Source organism: Columba livia, chromosome 16, assembly GCF_036013475.1.
Source record: "Columba livia isolate bColLiv1 breed racing homer chromosome 16, bColLiv1.pat.W.v2, whole genome shotgun sequence".
NCBI classification, from domain to species: Eukaryota; Metazoa; Chordata; class Aves; order Columbiformes; family Columbidae; genus Columba; species Columba livia.
Window position 1 is genome coordinate 8586551 of NC_088617.1, and position 17119 is coordinate 8603669.

Consider the following 17119-nt stretch of genomic DNA (forward strand, 5'->3'; position numbering starts at 1 on the left):
ATGCTCCCACCGCTGCTGAAGGACAGGTCGGGCTCAGCACCATGGCTGCAGCCTGGACACAGGGATGTGGGACTGAGTGTCCATCCTGCCTCCCCCAGGGACAGTTCCTGTGTCTGGCCATCCGGGATGGGAAGCTGGTGCTTTACTATGACTTCAGCACCGGCCTGGAGATGGCAAAACCCAGCAGCAACTCCTCCTCCCTCACCGTCAGCAGCACCACCAACAAAGCGGTAAGGGCTTGGGGGGCTCCTTAGCCAGAGGGGAGGTGAGACACACAGACCCTTGTTTTGGGGGGAGTGAGCGGGACCTGCAAGATGTTCTTTGACTACAGAGCCATGAACCAAACACCTTGTGCTGCCCTCTGTGATGGACCTAATTGGTCTGCTGGATCATTTTTCTTCTGTCTCCAGATCCAGATTTTTCTCCTCAAAATGAATAACAAGAAGCGCATCCTGGTGCGTCTGGAGCGCCTCACCATCTTCATGGTGGAACAGGAGAACTCCCTGGAGAACGCCGTCTCCTACTACCTGGGTGGCGTGCCCCCAGCTGTGCTGCCCCCCAGGTGGGTCCAGCCTGCACTGGGGTGGGACAGTCCGAATCTTCCTTTCTGGTGGCCCTGGGGGCAGCCCTGGTCCCTTCCCAGCCACATCCCAGGGATGTTTGGGCCCAGGTGGAGCTGGGGGGAAGATTTTCTCTTCCTGCCCATCGCTGTGAGCTTTTGAGGATGGGATGAAGTGCTGGCGGGCATCACTGAGTCTTCCTTTGCCATGCTGGGTGCAACCGTGTGCCTGAGGCACTGGAGATCCCCATGGCCATTGTGGGCCCTTCCCAGATGCTCTGTTTGAAGGGCTGCAGGGCCAGATCCTGCTCAGGGCTGAATCTGCTCAGGTCTGCCCTGGTAACACCATTCTGCTTCTCCTGCAGTTTGAAAGCGCTCTTCCCCATGGGCGGTCCCATCCGGGGCTGCATGAAGGGCTTGAAGGCTCTTGGCAAATACGTCGACCTGAAGCGTATGAGCACGGTCGGCGTGAGCTACGGGTGCACCTCGGACCTCCTGGTAAGCACAGGGCCCTGACTGCCCGGCCAGCATGCTGGGGAGAGGGTCTGTTGGGTAAAGGGAACAGAAACAAACATAAACCCCCCGGTTCTCAGTGCAAAGGGGTCATGGTGAGGTCCTCTGCATGGCTGGCCATAGCGAGGACCTGAGCACCTTGGACATCCTCCCAGCACCCCTGCAACAGCAGACCAGGCTCTCAGCTCTCCTGCGTGGTATCCCTCACAGGTGGCTCGCTCAGTCAGTGTCCATGGCCATGGCTACCTCACCCTGGCCCTGAAGGATGTGCCGGGGCTGCAGGACTTCTACAGCGGCTTCAGCTTCCGGACCAGCCAGCATGAGGGGCTGCTCTACCACCACAGCACCCAGGTGGGCACCTGTGGCCGGGCAGGAACACCAGCTCCAGGAAAGCTTCCCCTTGGGAAAGGGGGGATTTTGGTGGGGCCAGGGGATGAATCCACAGTGGGATCTGCACCCTGACCTAATGGAGGGTGGTGGGGAAACAGGCACTTCCTTGTGTTCAGCTGCTGAGCAGCAGTGGGGTGATGCTTTCTGCAGGAGGGGACGTGCCAGGTGTCCCTGCAGAGGGGCCAGCTGGCCTTGAACGTGCTGGACACCAAAGTCACCACTGAAAATGCCTACGCAGATGACAGGACGCACTATGTGGCCTTCTACAGCGATGCCCGTGGGTACGTGTCCGGACGGGGGACGGGGTGTCAGTGGCCGCGGGACCTGCTCAGCTCCCGCTGCTCCTTCCCGCAGGGTCCGGCTGTATGTGGACGATGAGCTGCAGGACACTGCGGCCCGCACGGGGCCCGGCCGGCGGCAGCGACGGCAGGATGGGCGGCCGCTCTTCCAGCTCGGGGGTTCCCCGGAGCCAGGTGCCCTCAGCAACCTCACTGGCTGCATCGGGAATGTCTTCGTCAAGCGGTGAGCATCTCTGTGGCACTTGCAGAGAGTAGGGATCAGCCCCTTCCCATCTCCCAGCTGGCCTGGTGACAGGGACCTCTTCTTCTGTGTAGGATATCAGAGCCACAGATGGTGGTGGACCTGCAGCAGAACGTGGAGACCATCAACGTCACCATGAGCTGTCCCTGGAGCGAGCAGCCACAGCAGCTCAGACTCACTCCCAAGAAGGACAGGCGGAAACCCAAGGTACCAGCTGCTGCCAAAACTCTCTCAATCCTCAGATTCCGCTGTTGTCCCCTTTCTGAGCACGTCTGGGACACCCACAGGGATGCTCCCCTCACTCTGTTCCTTGTGTAGGTGCCAGGCAAGCCTGCCTCGAAGGATCGCCGCCATGATCAGAACGGGCTCTGCCAGCTGCACCCACAGCCCCGCACAGCCAGGGGTGCCTTCCGCTTTGGGGGTGCCCCGAGCAGTCGCTGGGAGTTTGAGGAGATCCCGGCCTCCTTTGGGCAGAGGTGAGCTCACCCTGTGCCCACCCCACCATCGCTTGGAGACCAGGTGTCCCTTGCAGCTGTGGGTAAGCAAGGTGTTCCTGTCACCCCCCTGTCCCTGCAGGTCCCACTTCTCCCTGGAGGTGAAGCTGAACTCCTCCAGCGGGCTGCTCTTCTACGTGGCAGGCGAGCGGGGCACCTCCATGGCTCTCTTCATCTCCAATGGGCGCTTTGTCTTCCTGTTGCACATGGGCAGGCGCCGCCTGCACATCCGCAGCAAAGACAAGTACCGTGACCAGCGGTGGCACACGGTGAGTGGGGGATCGGAGCTCGGGGGCCTCCCTGAGCCACATCGCTGCCCCCACAGTGCTTAGCTCTGGACGTCCCTTTCTGAAATGCAAACCCCATCCAGGGCTGGCGGAACCTCCCAGCTGAAGTGTCCCTTCCCTGGGCGCAGCCCTGGGGCTCCTCCCGACCCTCCCAGCCCTGGCACTGACCTTTGCTCCTTGCAGGTCTTCTTCAGCAGGGACCAGGGCCGAGCCAAGCTGGTCATCGATGGGCTGCGAGCCCAGGATGCTGCGGTGGCCACCACAGGGCAATTTGTGGCCCGGACGCCCTTGTACTTGGGAGGGGTCCCAGCTGGAAGAGCCAAGTCTCACATCCCGGTAAGATGGTCCCGTGGTATCTCCCTGTCTGCCAGTTCCCAGTCCCGTGACATTACCCCATGCCTGCTGGTTTTTGGCCCCTCTGTGCTCACTCCCGTGGCCTCTTTCTGCAGGTCGCATCGACCTCCAGTTTCGATGGCTGCTTGAGGAACCCACAGCTGGATGGGAGGCCCCTGGGTACCCCCTCACGCACATTTGGGGTGACGCCATGCTACGAGGGCGCACTGGAGAGCGGAGTCTTCTTTGCTGCGGATGGCGGGTCCATCGTCCTAGGTACCCACAGCAGCCTGGGCTGGGTCACACAGCCCTGGGACTGGGAGGGACGCATCTCATGGGAGTTCCCTTGTCCCCCTCATCACCAGCATTTCTCTTCCAGCTGATTCGGTGGCAACTGAGCAGGACTTGGAGGTGACATTGGAAGTCCGTCCCCGCAGTGCTTCTGGCCTCATCTTCCACATCAGCACGAGGAGAAGCCACCATCTGCTACTGTACATGGAGGAGACAAAGGTAGGGGGAGGGTGGCTTCCCCACAGGTTTTGAGAGGCAGTGGCCACCTGCTGCCCGTCCCGCTCAGCTCACCGTGCTATGACGGGTTTGTCTCACGCACCAGGTCACCGTGAGAGCGAACACTGGGGCTGACGAGTTCTCCGCATCGGTGACAAGTCCGTCTCTCTGTGACGGGCAGTGGCACACCATCACAGGTGAGGGGACAGCCAGCATGTGGCTCGGGGATGCTGCCGCACTCCTGTTGCTTATCCCACATGTGGGGGAGCCTGGGCCCCTTCTTGGGTATTTAAACCCCACCTCTCCCACCTCTATGCACTTAATTGGGAGATTGCAGCTGCCGCTAAGTCATTTCCTAATTAACAAGTCCTTGCCTGATGGTTGTTAGTGCTGTCAGATCTGGTGGGCAGGGGGGACAGGATGTTTCCCCAGGGCGCAGAGCAGCCAGTGAGGCCAGGGGTGTCCCAGGGTACCAGTTCCATCCAGCACTGTCATGTCCAGCTGGAAGCGAAACCCTGCCTTGCTCTGGCGCATAGTGTGTCCAGAGGGCTCGAGCCCCCACCTGGGACCAGAGGTGTGCAGGATTCACACCTGTACAGGCACAGCTCAGCCTTTAATGTAGTTGCCATTGAGCAGGCACTAAGGTTTTGCATGAAGCCCTTTCCTGGGGGTCACAGCTACAGCCCCATCTCAGAGCAGCTCTGTTTGAAGCCCATGCATTGCTCGACCCAGCATTGGGTGGGAGCCATCGTGCGCTCTTGGTGCGTTTTCAGCTTCAGGATCTGTCCCTGTCTGTGGTTGGAGTCGGTCTGAGCTCATCCCCTTACGCCTGGTGTGTGCTGTCTCACCCCTCTCCACTGGAGCAAGACACGGTGCTCTATGGGTGGCAGCTGTGGCCAAAGGACAGATTTTTGGGGCAGCTTCACAGACTCTGGGCATTTCCCAAGAGCCAAGCCAGGTCTTCTGACCCTGCCAGTAGTTCTGCTCTGGTCCAGCACTGGGCTGGAGGGTGCAGGTGAACTTGCTCTCCAGGTGAGGAAGCAGCACTGACTGTTGTTTTCTTTCATTCAAAGTTACCAAACGGAAGAACGTCATCCAGGTTGACGTGGACACGGAAGGTAACTCCACGGTGGGACCCAGCCAGCTTCCTGCACCCAGCGCGAGGGCGACTTTCTACATGGGAGGGCTGCCAGGTGAGGTGGGAAGATGCCCTCTGGAACAAAATACCCCAAAGCCAGGAGAGATGCAACTCCACGTGCAAGATTGAGGCACTTAAACCCCTGCCCTGTCGTTAGCTGTGCTAACGCTTGTTTTTGTCTTGTTCCTTCTGCAGAGGCAGACAAGGCCAGCACAGCGTCACCGTTACCTCCCCTCCCTCATTACGTGGGCTGTATAAGGAACCTGGTGATGAACCGGAGCCGCGTGGACCTGCTGCGAACCGGGACTGTCCGGGGCTCCGTTGGCCTCAAGGGTTGCCCCGTGCAGTAAGTAAGCGCACCTCCGTGTACGGCCCGACCGACGGAACGCGGCGCTGCTCCCCGCGCCCCGGGCAGCACCTCGTCCATAGCATTGACCGTGGTCAAACATACTTGATCTCCAGTGACTACAGGTGCAAGTCTGGGGCCAAAACCAGAGTGGGGGCCACAAATCCGAGAGGAAGGGGGCACTTTGGGGACATCTTTCACAAATGTAACCAAAAAGTTGGAGCAGAATGTGGAGACAGGTCTGAGTCCGTCCCTGGTGCTCAGCATCTGCAACAGGGCTGGTGCTGCCACCCAGCTCGTGTGACTTTGCAGAGCGGGGGCCGGAGCACACGGCGTCACGTCCCGAATCCTCTTCCCTTCACCCCACACTTAACAACGCACATAGATTTAGTTCACGGAACACTTGAGGCTATTAATAACAGTCACAGACTGTCTCCTGCTAAAGGCTGTAGGCAGTTTCTGGTTTATAATAAATGCAATTAGGACAAACTGGATTAATTCCGTCACTTCTGTGTTTTTATAAGCAAGAGCGCATTTAACCTCCCCCCCAAGGGCAGTCTCAGTTCACCCGCTACTGCTCCGCAAAGTGCTCTGAAGGGGGAACTTGGACAAAATTCTGTTCATAGAATTAGCATCTTCTTATCAGATTAATTTATAAGAATCAAAAAGGAACAGAATAGGCTTGGAGATCTGCTGAGGCAAAGCAGAGCCCCAAATCCCGCTCTGGCTCCCGGCGGTTGTGTTCAGCGCTGGTAGATACACTGACTAAAGTCCTGTTCCGTGAAGCAAGTTGCTTGAAAGGGAATAAAGGTCGTTACCTCTGAGCCTGGTGGGGTGTGAGGTGCCACCTTCACCCCCCCGCCAGCCCTCACCTTCTCCTACTCAGCCTCAGTCAGGCCCGGTTTAGTGCAGCCTTCACTTGAAAAAGTCCTTTTTCTCCCAAGACACCTAGTTCACTTGTGCACTTACACATCATATATATATTTGTGTGTATATATATATATGTATCTAGCCACGTGGGGACAAAATCTTGCTTCTGAAACGGACTTATAACTTATATCGTTATACATATTGTGGGCTTTTTTTTATGAGGGGTAAATATTGTAAAATGGGTTTTTAACATGTTCATCTTAAACAAATGTAATTATGACTTGTTTTTAAGCTGTAGTATTAAAGATGGTCTTTGTAAATCCCTGGTACATACTTTGGAGTCAAATAAAGTTTTATGTTACTCTCACTTTACCGCTGAAGAGCAAGTACGAGGCTGATGTAGAACTGAAGCGGAATAATCACTCTGGGAAGCAGCACAGCAGGGATGTTACAAGTTGTTGTTGCTTTAACTGTGCAGTTAAATAGACTGAGAGCAGTATGGCAGATAAAGAAAATTCCTTTATTTGTAGATTTATATAAGCATAATATGAAGTTAGTAATTCTACTGCAGTTACTTAAGTTAGTATCTAGGAATATCTGTAAGGAAGAGCAAATAACTTAATCTAAACTCATATCTTCATCTTCATCTTTCTTGTCCTTCACGTCTCCTTCCTTTTGGTCTGACTTCACGCTGTTCTGCATCGCTTTGGCAAACGCTTCGACATCTGGAAGTTAAACACATTATTTATTGAACTCTGCACCTTCTGGGATGGAGTTCATTGTCCACAAGAGGTGAGGCTTCATTACTTGGAAAGTAAACGGTTGTTTTAGAAAGAATCTGTTAGCAGCGGAAAAAAAGTGTTAACACTTGGTTCAATATCACACACAGTTGGATCTCTCTGCCATAGGCAGCATTTTATGCACTTTCACTGTGCACGGGCAGCCCAGGACCAGAATTATTCAGTAATGGAATGGATGCTAAAAGCTTATTGGGAAAACTGATCCCCTCTCCCCCTGGTGCTACAGGTCCCTGCTTTATTCACTTATTTCAGCTGAACCATTAAAAGACTCCCCCACAGAAAGGCACTGAACAAGGTGACTACAACATCTCCAGAGTCTTTTGCATCTTTGTCAAGAAAATAACACCGAGGCCTGTTCAGCACATCTCTTTGCAGAACCCCGAGTTCTCTAAACGCGCATCTGACGTCACCCTGTGTCTGCTGGGGAACACCTGAGCCACGCACCCGTTCCTTGTAGAAAGAACAGCAGTAGAGTCGGCTTCTGCCAGTTATTACATTCCACCTTCAATAGCTGTGTGCAGTGCAAAAGACAAAACCCAGCAAACCACGGCACCATGTCCCCAACAGCCCCAGCATTTACCTCCTTTATTTGCCGCATCTACTGCCTCCGTGGGCAAGCCAAACTGGCTCATGAGCGGGCCAAGCTGTCCTGATGCTAAGGCGGCACTGAACATGCTCAAGGCCTGTAAATTGGAGTAAACAGCGTCAAGAAAAGAGTTTGCGTCCTGTTTGTTCAACGCCTAGCAGCTGCTGCATGGTGACGGTGCGAGGGGAGGGGGCGGTGTGGCCGGTGACGGCTCAGCTGGGCTGGGAGCAGCCACTCATCACCTCCCGCACCAACCTTAAACCTTCAGCTAGAAGCAGCTGCACTATCAAATCGTCAATTAAAAACATTCCTCATTTCCAAGTCTCGTCTCCACAAGAGTTGCCATAGTTTAAACTAAAAAACGGTCTTCCTAGCCACTGAAATTTTGCAAATTGACAATTTTTAATCAGATAACTAGGTCAAATTGGCCTGTAATACATCAGCTTTCATCACACACGCAGAGTCCTGGAATTAAGTACATGTTTCAAGAGAAACGAGTCATAGCGCTGCAAACACGAGCATCTCTCCCCTTCAGTCACCCAAAATGTCCCTTAAGGAGTCTGCTGCCAAGACACCCTCTGACAGGCAATAACAAATTTGCTACTGCTCCTGTCATTTGCCAGAGAGTATTTATAATAAAGAGAAAGGTAAAGTCCAATTCCCAAAGGAAAATAAAACACATTCTGATCTACTCTTGGGTGACCGCAGGAAGGAAGAACTAGGGCTCGATTAAATCATGTCCCTGCTCCTTCCCACTTCCACAGAGCAGCTTCCTACTCTGCACGGTGTCAGGGCCCTCAAAAACCCAGAAAAGTGAATCATGAGGGAAGGAGAAACTGCAGTTCCCATGACGGGCACCAACCTGCTGAAACTGCGGAGACGTCAGGGTGTTCTGAATCTCCTCTGCAGTCTGCGGCAGAGACTCCCCCGAGGGAAGGTAAGGCATCAGCCGCTCCTGAACTTCAGCATTGGCCAGGATGGGAGCCATTATCTCGGGAGTCAGAACAGTTGCCAGGTCAACTGGGAAGAAAATACATGGTTGGCTGTTGGACTATGTGCAAAACCCCATGTTTTTGTCACGTGAACCAAACGATCTAGTCAGAGAAGAGCTGAAACGTAGGCAGCGCACTGCCAGCATCCTTTCTCTCTCTTGCAGTTCTAGAGTGAGAATAAGACTCTCGAAGCAGCTGAGAACAACTTGCAAATTAAAAAAAAAATATAATAATAATAGAAAGAGACCTTTCAAACCAATTTGGAACAGGATAGGACAGTCAAAGAGCTCCAAAGGACTCCTGGATCCAGCAGCTGTCTGCTCAGAACACCGTTACCTTGCTGTCCTCCTGCTCCGGACGGCACGTTCATAGTTGCTAAAATGTTCTGCAGGTCGCTCAGCTGGATGGGCTGGGTCGGGCTCGTGGCGGAGCTGGTGCCGTTACCCGAGCTGGGCACAGGGCTGGGACTGGTCACAGCCGCAGCCGCAGGAACAGACGGAGCAGGCGTGACACGAGTAGAAGAAGTCGTAGAAGACGGTGTCACAGCAGCTGACTGGCTGCGAGAGCTGGAGAAGATAATTCGTATCATTAATGCCCCGCAAAAAACAGCTTCACCTCTTATATTTCAAAAAAGCTTCTTGTCAAGCCCTATGATACAAAGAGCTTGTACCCTCATTTTAGAGGGGTAGTTAAGTCTGAATTCCCATCATGTTTCCTGTTCAAGCCACAATTCCTCCCACAGATGTGACAGCTTTATGTTACAAAACCGCTACAAACCAACCCAGCCACAGTTCATACCTGGATGACGAACTGCTGGTCGGGGGTCCCCCACTGCCGAGCAGACTGGCCAGCCCAGGACCCGTCAGCGCACCCAGCCCACCTTCCGTAAACATAAAAGAAGAACAGGTTTAGAAATGTGTTTCTTTGGGTTTTCTGTACCTCTCTGCTCTAGAGAGGTCACTCTTGTACCTGAAAGGTTTTAGTTGCTAAAATAAAGGAGGAAGGGGTGAAAGACCCCAAACCAACCCCCCCGCCCCGCCCCGTCGGTAAATTAACAGCTCTTGTTTTCTGATCTTGCATCCCTACTAGAAAACTGCCTTAAGAGAGAATTGCATGTTTTAGAAATTACTCAATTTCTAGAGGTACACAAGGGTAAAGTGACTTGGGTTGGTGCTGTACACACATGATCATTGTAACACAGCCCTCTTCTCTTATCTACTCGTTCCCAAAAATCCAACTTTTCTCTAAACTTTAAGGCCAATGCCCTCAGAAGCCCTGAACCACTTCACAGGCAAAGTAAGGACAACCCCGTGCACGAGCAAAGTGCTCCCAGCAGAGCGGAGGACACAGCAGGGAACCAACACTCAGCCTTTGAGCAAAAGAAATGAGAACCAGCCTCCTTCATCCACACATCCCGACGACTTATGGCAGTTTCTCAGTCCCCTGGAGCTGTCAGTGACTGATTGTCCCCTACAAGTCCTTTGAGCCACCTCAGCCAAATGCTCCATTTACCACACGCTTCCCATCCAGCGGGTTCTTCCACTAGATTTACGTCTCTACACAAGCACCTGCGCTCAGCACACACCTTCCAGGAACCGTCTGCACGCAGAGGACAGAACAACAACGCTTTGTTAGCAAACAATTAACTGTGGTTTCAAACCACTGGAGACCAGAGCCAGCACCAGCTCCTCCTCTGTATGGCACCCACTGCTATGAACCGAGCCTGTACTCCTCATGTTCTTTACTCACGGAGCTCCCGCAGCAGCGGAGCCGCAGGGTGAAGCTCACCGGGCTGCACCACACGCTCCTCCACTCACATTGTCCTCACTGGGAAAGCTTACCCAGGAGCAAGGAAGCTCCTTTGTTGCAGGAGTGCTGCAGTAAAAGCAAGAGATGCAAACCAGATGCAGAAGAACAAGATGCTACCAGGAGAAGAATCCACACAGATTCTCCACAACCATCGTTTTCCAAGGCAAGCAGACGGTTTTCTTTGCGTTACTGTAGTGAGCTTCACACCAAGCTGTCTCATGGCTAGATGTAAAGGCCAAGAAAGAAGAGCTGCTGAGAAAAAGTGTTGAGACGAAGAGGAAGACAGTCTCAGGAGCCATGTGAAGCTTCAAGAAGGAAGATCTTTTCCAAACACATCCTAAAAAGCCAGAATCTTCCAACACTAACATTAGATTTGCATCTGAGCATCCTACCAACATGAGATTTGTATCTGGAGCTAAAAGACATGAGCTAGATCCACAAAAATGGACTTTGGAGCTTAAGCACAGAGCCTTAGTCCCTGTGACCTGCTAAGCTTTACTTTGTCTCCTTCCACTCGAGGGTCTCACTTCTCTGTTGGTCTCGGAGCACAGAGAGCGTTAAGAACAGACACAGGGATGCAAACACACCTCTCACCTGTTCAGAAACACAGCGCAGGGACTCCAGCTCTCTCTGGTGTTGCCCAGGAAAGAAACCCCTAACCTGAGCATCACTCCTCTGACTAAAACGTCCTCCAACCTTCCTCTTAAACTCTTTCTGCTCTGCACACAAATATTCACTGGATCAGAGACAACATCAGCAATTCCACAGCCTGGTAACAGGGACACTCGCCAGGGATGGCCCCTGGTTTGCAACCCCTGCTCCAGTGAACATTTAGGAGGAAAAGGAAGGGTGGAAAAAAGGAGGAAAGAAAAAAAAAAAAGGCAGAAGATTCAGCGGAGCAAGGAGCAGAACTGACACTCCTTGCAGATCAAGCCCTAAGACGAGTGCTGTGAACAACCTGGTACCCTCCGTACCCTGCATCTTTTTTTTGCCCCTTAGCTCATCTCTGAGGCAGGGCCTTGCTTTCTCACGTGAAAGCAGCGCTACTCAAATCAACAGCACTACTTGAAAATACCGTCAGGTAAGATTTAATCTGGCAGGAGAAAACACCATTTTGCCATAAAGATATTAAAGCATTTTACCAAGTCCTCCTAAGCCCGTTGGTCCGATCAGCTGCATGAGCTGGTTATGGCTCATGTTTCCAAGAAGGCTTTGCAAGCCACCCTCACCTAAAAACAAAAACATTCTGAAACACAACATATTCACATATTTTTTTTTTTTCACAGCACTCCAGCTCAAACAGCAGGAGATTAATTGGCATCACATTCTGTATGGAAAAAACAGTTTCATGTCTTTACTGATTCATGATGCTCATAAAAGATAAATGCAACTTGGCTTCATGAAGAGGTAAGACTCCAGAGAATCTACTAGAAACAAAGAGAGATTTCTGCTGGCAGTCTTAACTTTCAGCCTGCACCTATTGTAACAGCGCAGTTTGTTTTACTAAAAGCACAATTACGCTTCTGGTATTAACGCTGTCCCCAGCTCACCCTCTACAGTCATCAGGAATTTCTCCCCAGGGAACTCTAAGTGCTCATTCTAAAAATAAGTTTTAAAAAAGCCTCTCAAGTGAAGGAGCAGAGAATGGACTGTACCTCCCAACGCCGACAGCTCGTGGCCTCCGCTTGCGTTTCCACCCAAAGCACCGGGCATTGGGGGATTGTTGAGATACTCGTTCACTTTACGGCAATGTTCTTCATCCTTGTCCGTTTTCGGCTCCTGCAAGAAATTTGCTCTTGGTACGAGGCAAACTGGCAGGATTTTGTTCCAAGACCTTTACTACTGGCTTCCCACAAACCTGCATCCAGAAGAAGAGCCGTTTTGATCCTGCCTTGAACTTCAATACATACACACGGCCAGTCGTGCACTGAGGAACCCTCTTGAATTCACAGTCATCGGGAAAAATAATCAAATCCTGGTAAATGCAGCAGTAGAAAAACATGTTTGAGGAAATGCACGAGTATTCCTTTTAGCTTCCCAAAAACCTCTGCCCTCCTCCCCCAACTTTCTTCCATCTGCTCTGAGGAGCAGAGAGGACTTGGAAGTGCAGATCTGTCCGGCCACAGTAGCACTTTCATCCTAATTTCTCTTGGAGAAGCTCTATCACCAGCGCCAGCAGAACAAGAACAAGACAGACAGTGACTTAACACCTCAACACTGAAACACAAACCCATACTCACATCTTCAACGTTGCCTGAAGTCCTGTCCTTCCAGCAGAAGTGGATGAGGGAGTCATCTGTCTGCTGGATGTACACGAGACCTTTTCTCTTGTCTGGGGTTACAGTGCTGCCCTTCAGGGACATCTTCCCTGCCCGAAATTCCACCAGATATTTGCTGGAAGAGCCGCGGGAGCCTGGCACCAGGCTTGGGAATAATGCGCCTGAAGACATCCTGGAGAGAGAGAAAGAGCAGCAGATGGGACCAGAAACCTTCCCATATTCTCTCTTGTCAATATCACATTTTAATCTTTATCAAACAAGCGCCACAAGAAGAATGTGTCTTGCTGCCTGCAGAATTTCAGGGCAATCCACAAGAGCTAAAGTAGAACCCGGCGTGAAGCCAGAGCACTGCACACGTCTCCAACAACGGGGAGCCTGTCTGCTGAGGTACTTGAAAAATAACCCCCCCACTCCCCTGGCGCTTCCTTCTCTGGTTCGTATCCCGGTTCACAGCATCGGGGACGTTTTAATCGCCACAAGCGCTGCTGCACCGCTGATCTTCGGCCTCCTGCTCCAGCACCCCGCAGAGCCCGCAGCCCGCCCGGAGCGCCCCCAGCAGCTCCGTGTGTCCCCGGGGAGCTCCCCCACAGCCCCGGGGTCGAGGCGTGACAGGACGGTTGTTCCTCAGCCCGCGCCGGCCGATCCGAGCACAGCGGCCGCTCAGCCCCGGCCCCGCCGGCGGGGAGCCCGGCCTGGCCCCTCACGCAAACCGCGAGCGGAGCCACCGCGCAGGCCGCCCGCCCGGAGGCCACGATCCCCAGCCGGGCCCCCCGCGGCCTCCCCCGGCTTGAGACCCCGCTCCCCCACTCGGGGCGCAGCGGATCCCGGCGTGAGGGAGGAGCGGGAAGCCCGTGAGGGAGGACGGGCCCGGCCCGCTGTACCTGCCGCCGCCACAGGCCCTGCGCCGCTCCGCGCTTCCTGCTCCGCGCGCCGGAAGCCAGCCCGCCGCGGGGCGGGGCATGGCCGCACGGGCGGCCCCGCGGTTGGCCGGCGCGGCTGTCAGTCAGGGGTGGTGGCGCGAGGCGCCGTGCTGTGTCACGGCGGCGGAAGATGGCGGCGGCCCCGCCCCCCGCAGAGCCCGGCGCCCTCAGGAGCGCCTCCATCCCCGTTTGCTGAGCAAGGGGAGTTATTAAACGTTACAAAAATAAACCCGTTTCCCTGGCGCTAAGGGCTTCTCTGGCACCAGCACCCGGGACACGGGTGACCCAAATCTGGGGTGTTTGGCCAGAGATGCCGCGTCACCCTCAGGACACCGAACACATATTTGTCCCCAACAAACCAGAGCAGCTGCCTCCCCTGAAGGGCAGGGGCAAGAGCTTGGGTCTGTTTTCAAAACAAAAAGAAAAAAAGATAAATTATTTCAATTACTAAACAAGAGTAAACACTGCTAATTAGTTCTGATGGGTTTTTTCCGGCTAATGTAGGGTACACGCTTCTCTCCTCAATCAGAAGAATAATTATATAAACGCCTCATGTCTGAAGGAGCTGCTCCCACCTGCCAACGCGACATCACTCAAAGACAAAGGCACACGCAGACAATGGCTAAAAAGTTAATTTTTCACTCACATTTTTCAGCAAGCCCGCTCCAGCTGCCACCCGACACACACAGGAGCCCCCGCAGCCGCGTCCCTGCCCTGTCCCCACTCCTGCTGTCCCCCACCATCACCCCAACACGTCTCAGGCCCCACACACCGCAAGGAAGCGGCTGCCATGGAACCAAGGCACCCACGGTGGGCAAGAAGCCACAATGGCGGGCTGGGGTGCGCAAAGCTCTGATTTAAATCATTATTTGTCTAAAAAGCGCCAGAATGAAAATAAAACATATAAACCCAGCCGCCCCCTGCCCACTGACCCCAGCCCCGCAAAGTCTCACTGACAAAAATCTCTTTGTCACCGTCTAGAGGCCCAGAGGGTTTTAAGTATTTATTATAATTTCTTTCTAGATGGTTTCTCTACATAGCTGTATTAACATATACTAACACAGTTCTCTTATATACAGTGTTTAATCAAGTTATAAAAGTGACATTCTTTTAAAAGGTGCAAAGTTATTAATGTTTTGACACGTAAACTACCGAGGCGAGATCTGCATCGAAAATAGAACTGTTTCACTTTCAGAGCAACCGAAAGGCGGCATGAGGAGTCCCTGGCTGGTCAAGCACAGACGTGTCGGCGCTGAGGGAAAAGTGTTTTGTACGTGTTGGCAATGAAGAACAATAAATTTAAAAAAAAAATGGATCAAATATGAAATTTTACTAAAAACTTCACACTAAAGGAAGCGGAGAAGGGGGTAAAGACATAACTAATGAAGCGTTCTGCCAGAAATCTTCCCAGTTTCTTTTTAAATCCCAAGAAGGGTCTATACTAAAGTTCAGATTCAATGCATTGTTATCATTTGTTTCATGCCTCCACTTAATGAAAAGGGTTTAGGTCTTTGAATTTAAATCATAACTTAGACGAGAGGGATGCTAAGCTGTATACTTCTTATAAACACAATATTTCTTTAGCAATTTACAGGTTTTCCACTCAGGCAATTTCTGCTTACATCTATTGTTTTAAGAACATACCATTTAGTTTAAGCAAGTTTTAAACTCCCATGAGATGTTAAATTGGCTTAATACATAAATCCTTTCAACCCTCATCCAAAGGGGTCCCTGCACTGCTTGCAGCAACTTTGGGAAGGGGGTTCCAGTGCCCGGCACAGTCACTTAAGTTCAGGGGGGGGCTTATAAAACGTATTTTTCGCCGTCCCACATGGACCAGCAACGTCTGTTTAAAAGCCAAGTGTCTGTGCACTCTGAACAAATCCAACCCATCCTCTGCCCCGCACTTCCCCGTCCAGCCCGCGAGTCCCCAGGACTTCGCGTCACCCCGCACAACGCGCCGCTCCTGGCAACAGGGTCAAGTTGCCACCAGCACGTTTCACATCAGGCCCTTACTTGTCGCCTTCATTTTTACAGCTTCTCTTGTTTTTCCAAATGAGGACAACAACTAAATCTCCTAAAAACGTAAAGTTAATCCAATCGTTAGATGCGTGATTTGATACAAAAATGTTCCTCTGTGAGTACATTAATTTTCTTTTGCTTTTTAATCCCGTCAGTGGGAGAGAAGTGCTTCAGGAACCTACTCTTTGGATGAAACCACCGCTGTGTTTGGACATCAGTCAGACCAGTTCTTCCACGAATTCCTCAAATTGCTGGTGCTTAACACCAGCAATTTCTGAATGACTCTAAACAGCAGTGTAGCCACTCTCCATTTTTGCCTGGTTAGTCAATAAAAACTTTCATAAAAGAAGAAGCAACATTAGGATTAGTTTTAATTACTGGACCTAATTTTTCAAGCCTCTCTTCCCCCCTACTCCCATCAAGTATATCACTTGAAGGAAAATTTATGCATCAATTCAGTAACCGATTATTTCCACTATTATGTGGTTTAGATGGTTCAATATGGAACAAAAAAAATATAAATCCCACTTTTTGACATCACGTGCTCACAGAAGACTTGGAATAGGTATAACGCTGCCAAAGCTTTAAATTGATTCAGCTTTTTCACAACATACAAAACAGACATGACCTAAGAATGAAAAACATGCAAACCAAAACTTCCCCAAAATCTGAACCTGTGAGGATTTATATACCAAAGTGCTTCCAAATAAAAGTTTAGTCTAGGAGCGTACACAGTGCCAAAGCTGCCAAAGGTAGTGCAGAAGATTTAAGCCTCCAAGTGGTAGCAAGCAAGATATTTTACATTGTAACCACCTCTACATTCCTACAATTGCTTCCAGAAGCTTCTCGTATTTTAAGAACAGCATTTGACTTGGGAAAAAGCACATTTTTAATGCACCCTTCCCTCCTCCTAACGTATGCTCTACGTAATTTTACCACAGGTTTACAGTTTGATGCTCACAGTGTCCAAACGTTGTGAAGACTCTGTAACAGACAACGACGGTTTGAGAAGCTCAGGTTGGGTCTGGGTTCCCCAAGTCTCTGAATGATTGAATTACTGAGAGCGGGGCCGGCGGCTCCGGTCCCCACGTAGTGCTACATTCCGTGGAAGTTCGGCGCTTCACGGGGAGTATCCACAGTACCGGATCCCGTAGGTACCGCATCAGCTTTTCATCCCTGCTCCGAGTTCCAAAAAACTTCAGATTCTTCGCTATTGTACTAAGTAACAAGGATATTATCTCTATTTATTTTTTAAGTTACGTAGTTTTCAAGGATATTATGTGCTCTACCAGATACTGCGTATCTTCCTGACAAAGAAACTAGGGGGAAAAACAATTTAAAAAAAAAATGAAGAACTAAAGGTCCCTTTGAAAATTAGTGAAAACATGATGATTTCAGGTGCAGCTGTATGGAAAGAATGCAACAGTATTTAAATATTTGGCAATCCAACATTAGTGATAATTAAATCCTTGATTGTTGACTGGTGGAATTTTTGTTAAAATTTACTTAGAAAAAGCTGGTTTTTGCTATCAACAAAACCAGAGTAACTGGCTTGGAATGAAATCTAGGAACTAGATGTCCAGATGAGATGAGCGATTGGTTCTGTAATTTCAGTATATGTCAGGACAGTCTGAGAAATTTCTATCGAAATAGCCACCTGAGTACAGCCAATCTGAAGTCCCAGTGTACGGGTTAGTGCCTTGATGAAACCACCTGGAAAAGGAAAAGGAAAGA

At 51.3% G+C, this 17119-nt stretch overlaps 3 protein-coding genes across 9 annotated transcripts in view; 1 reads left to right on the plus strand and 2 right to left on the minus strand.

Annotated features, from left to right (window-relative positions):
• The window catches only part of LAMA5 (laminin subunit alpha 5), an 89820-nt gene extending 83476 nt beyond the window's left edge, over positions 1-6344 (plus strand). For both annotated transcript variants that reach the window (XM_065032386.1, XM_065032387.1), the window contains exons 66-80: positions 99-230; positions 411-562; positions 925-1057; positions 1283-1423; positions 1613-1743; positions 1817-1984; positions 2077-2209; positions 2321-2478; positions 2579-2765; positions 2967-3119; positions 3233-3392; positions 3496-3626; positions 3730-3820; positions 4697-4816; positions 4957-6344. In XM_065032386.1, the coding sequence (XP_064888458.1) occupies positions 99-230; positions 411-562; positions 925-1057; positions 1283-1423; positions 1613-1743; positions 1817-1984; positions 2077-2209; positions 2321-2478; positions 2579-2765; positions 2967-3119; positions 3233-3392; positions 3496-3626; positions 3730-3820; positions 4697-4816; positions 4957-5111 (2145 nt within the window). In that variant the 3' untranslated portion in view covers positions 5112-6344. The remainder of the gene's footprint in view (positions 1-98; positions 231-410; positions 563-924; positions 1058-1282; positions 1424-1612; positions 1744-1816; positions 1985-2076; positions 2210-2320; positions 2479-2578; positions 2766-2966; positions 3120-3232; positions 3393-3495; positions 3627-3729; positions 3821-4696; positions 4817-4956) is intronic.
• Positions 6345-6476: 132 nt separating this feature from the next.
• ADRM1 (ADRM1 26S proteasome ubiquitin receptor) lies at positions 6477-13440 on the minus strand. 2 transcript variants are annotated; one of them, XM_065032393.1, is made up of 10 exons: positions 13325-13440; positions 12405-12615; positions 12023-12139; positions 11820-11943; positions 11307-11393; positions 9154-9235; positions 8692-8921; positions 8226-8383; positions 7358-7460; positions 6477-6702 (listed from the first exon to the last, which is right to left on the minus strand). In XM_065032393.1, the coding sequence occupies exons 1-10, from the start codon at positions 13402-13404 to the stop codon at positions 6596-6598; spliced, it is 1299 nt and encodes a 432-aa protein (XP_064888465.1). In that variant the 5' UTR covers positions 13405-13440; the 3' UTR covers positions 6477-6595. The 2 variants fall into 2 exon arrangements, with proteins under 2 accessions (XP_064888465.1, XP_064888466.1); XM_065032394.1 differs by lacking the exon at positions 11307-11393.
• A 901-nt stretch (positions 13441-14341) lies between these two features.
• Positions 14342-17119, minus strand: part of OSBPL2 (oxysterol binding protein like 2) — a 29139-nt gene continuing 26361 nt past the window's right edge. For all 5 annotated transcript variants that reach the window (XM_065032392.1, XM_065032389.1, XM_065032391.1 and 2 more), the window contains one exon: positions 14342-17098. In XM_065032392.1, coding sequence (XP_064888464.1) covers positions 16996-17098 — 103 coding nt within the window. In that variant the 3' untranslated portion in view covers positions 14342-16995. The remainder of the gene's footprint in view (positions 17099-17119) is intronic.

What these genes read in the sequence shown, in the direction of transcription:
- ADRM1 (XM_065032393.1), bottom strand. Translation starts at nt 13,404, where the DNA reads ATGCCCCGCCCCGCGGCGGGCTGGCTTCCGGCGCGCGGAGCAGGAAGC. An exon ending in CGAGCTGTCGGCGTTGGGAG is followed by an intron (nt 11,394 to 11,819) that starts GTACAGTCCATT and finishes TTTTGTTTTTAG; the next exon opens with GTGAGGGTGGCTTGCAAAGC. An exon ending in AACGGGCTTAGGAGGACTTG is followed by an intron (nt 9,236 to 11,306) that starts GTAAAATGCTTT and finishes TGTTTACGGAAG; the next exon opens with GTGGGCTGGGTGCGCTGACG.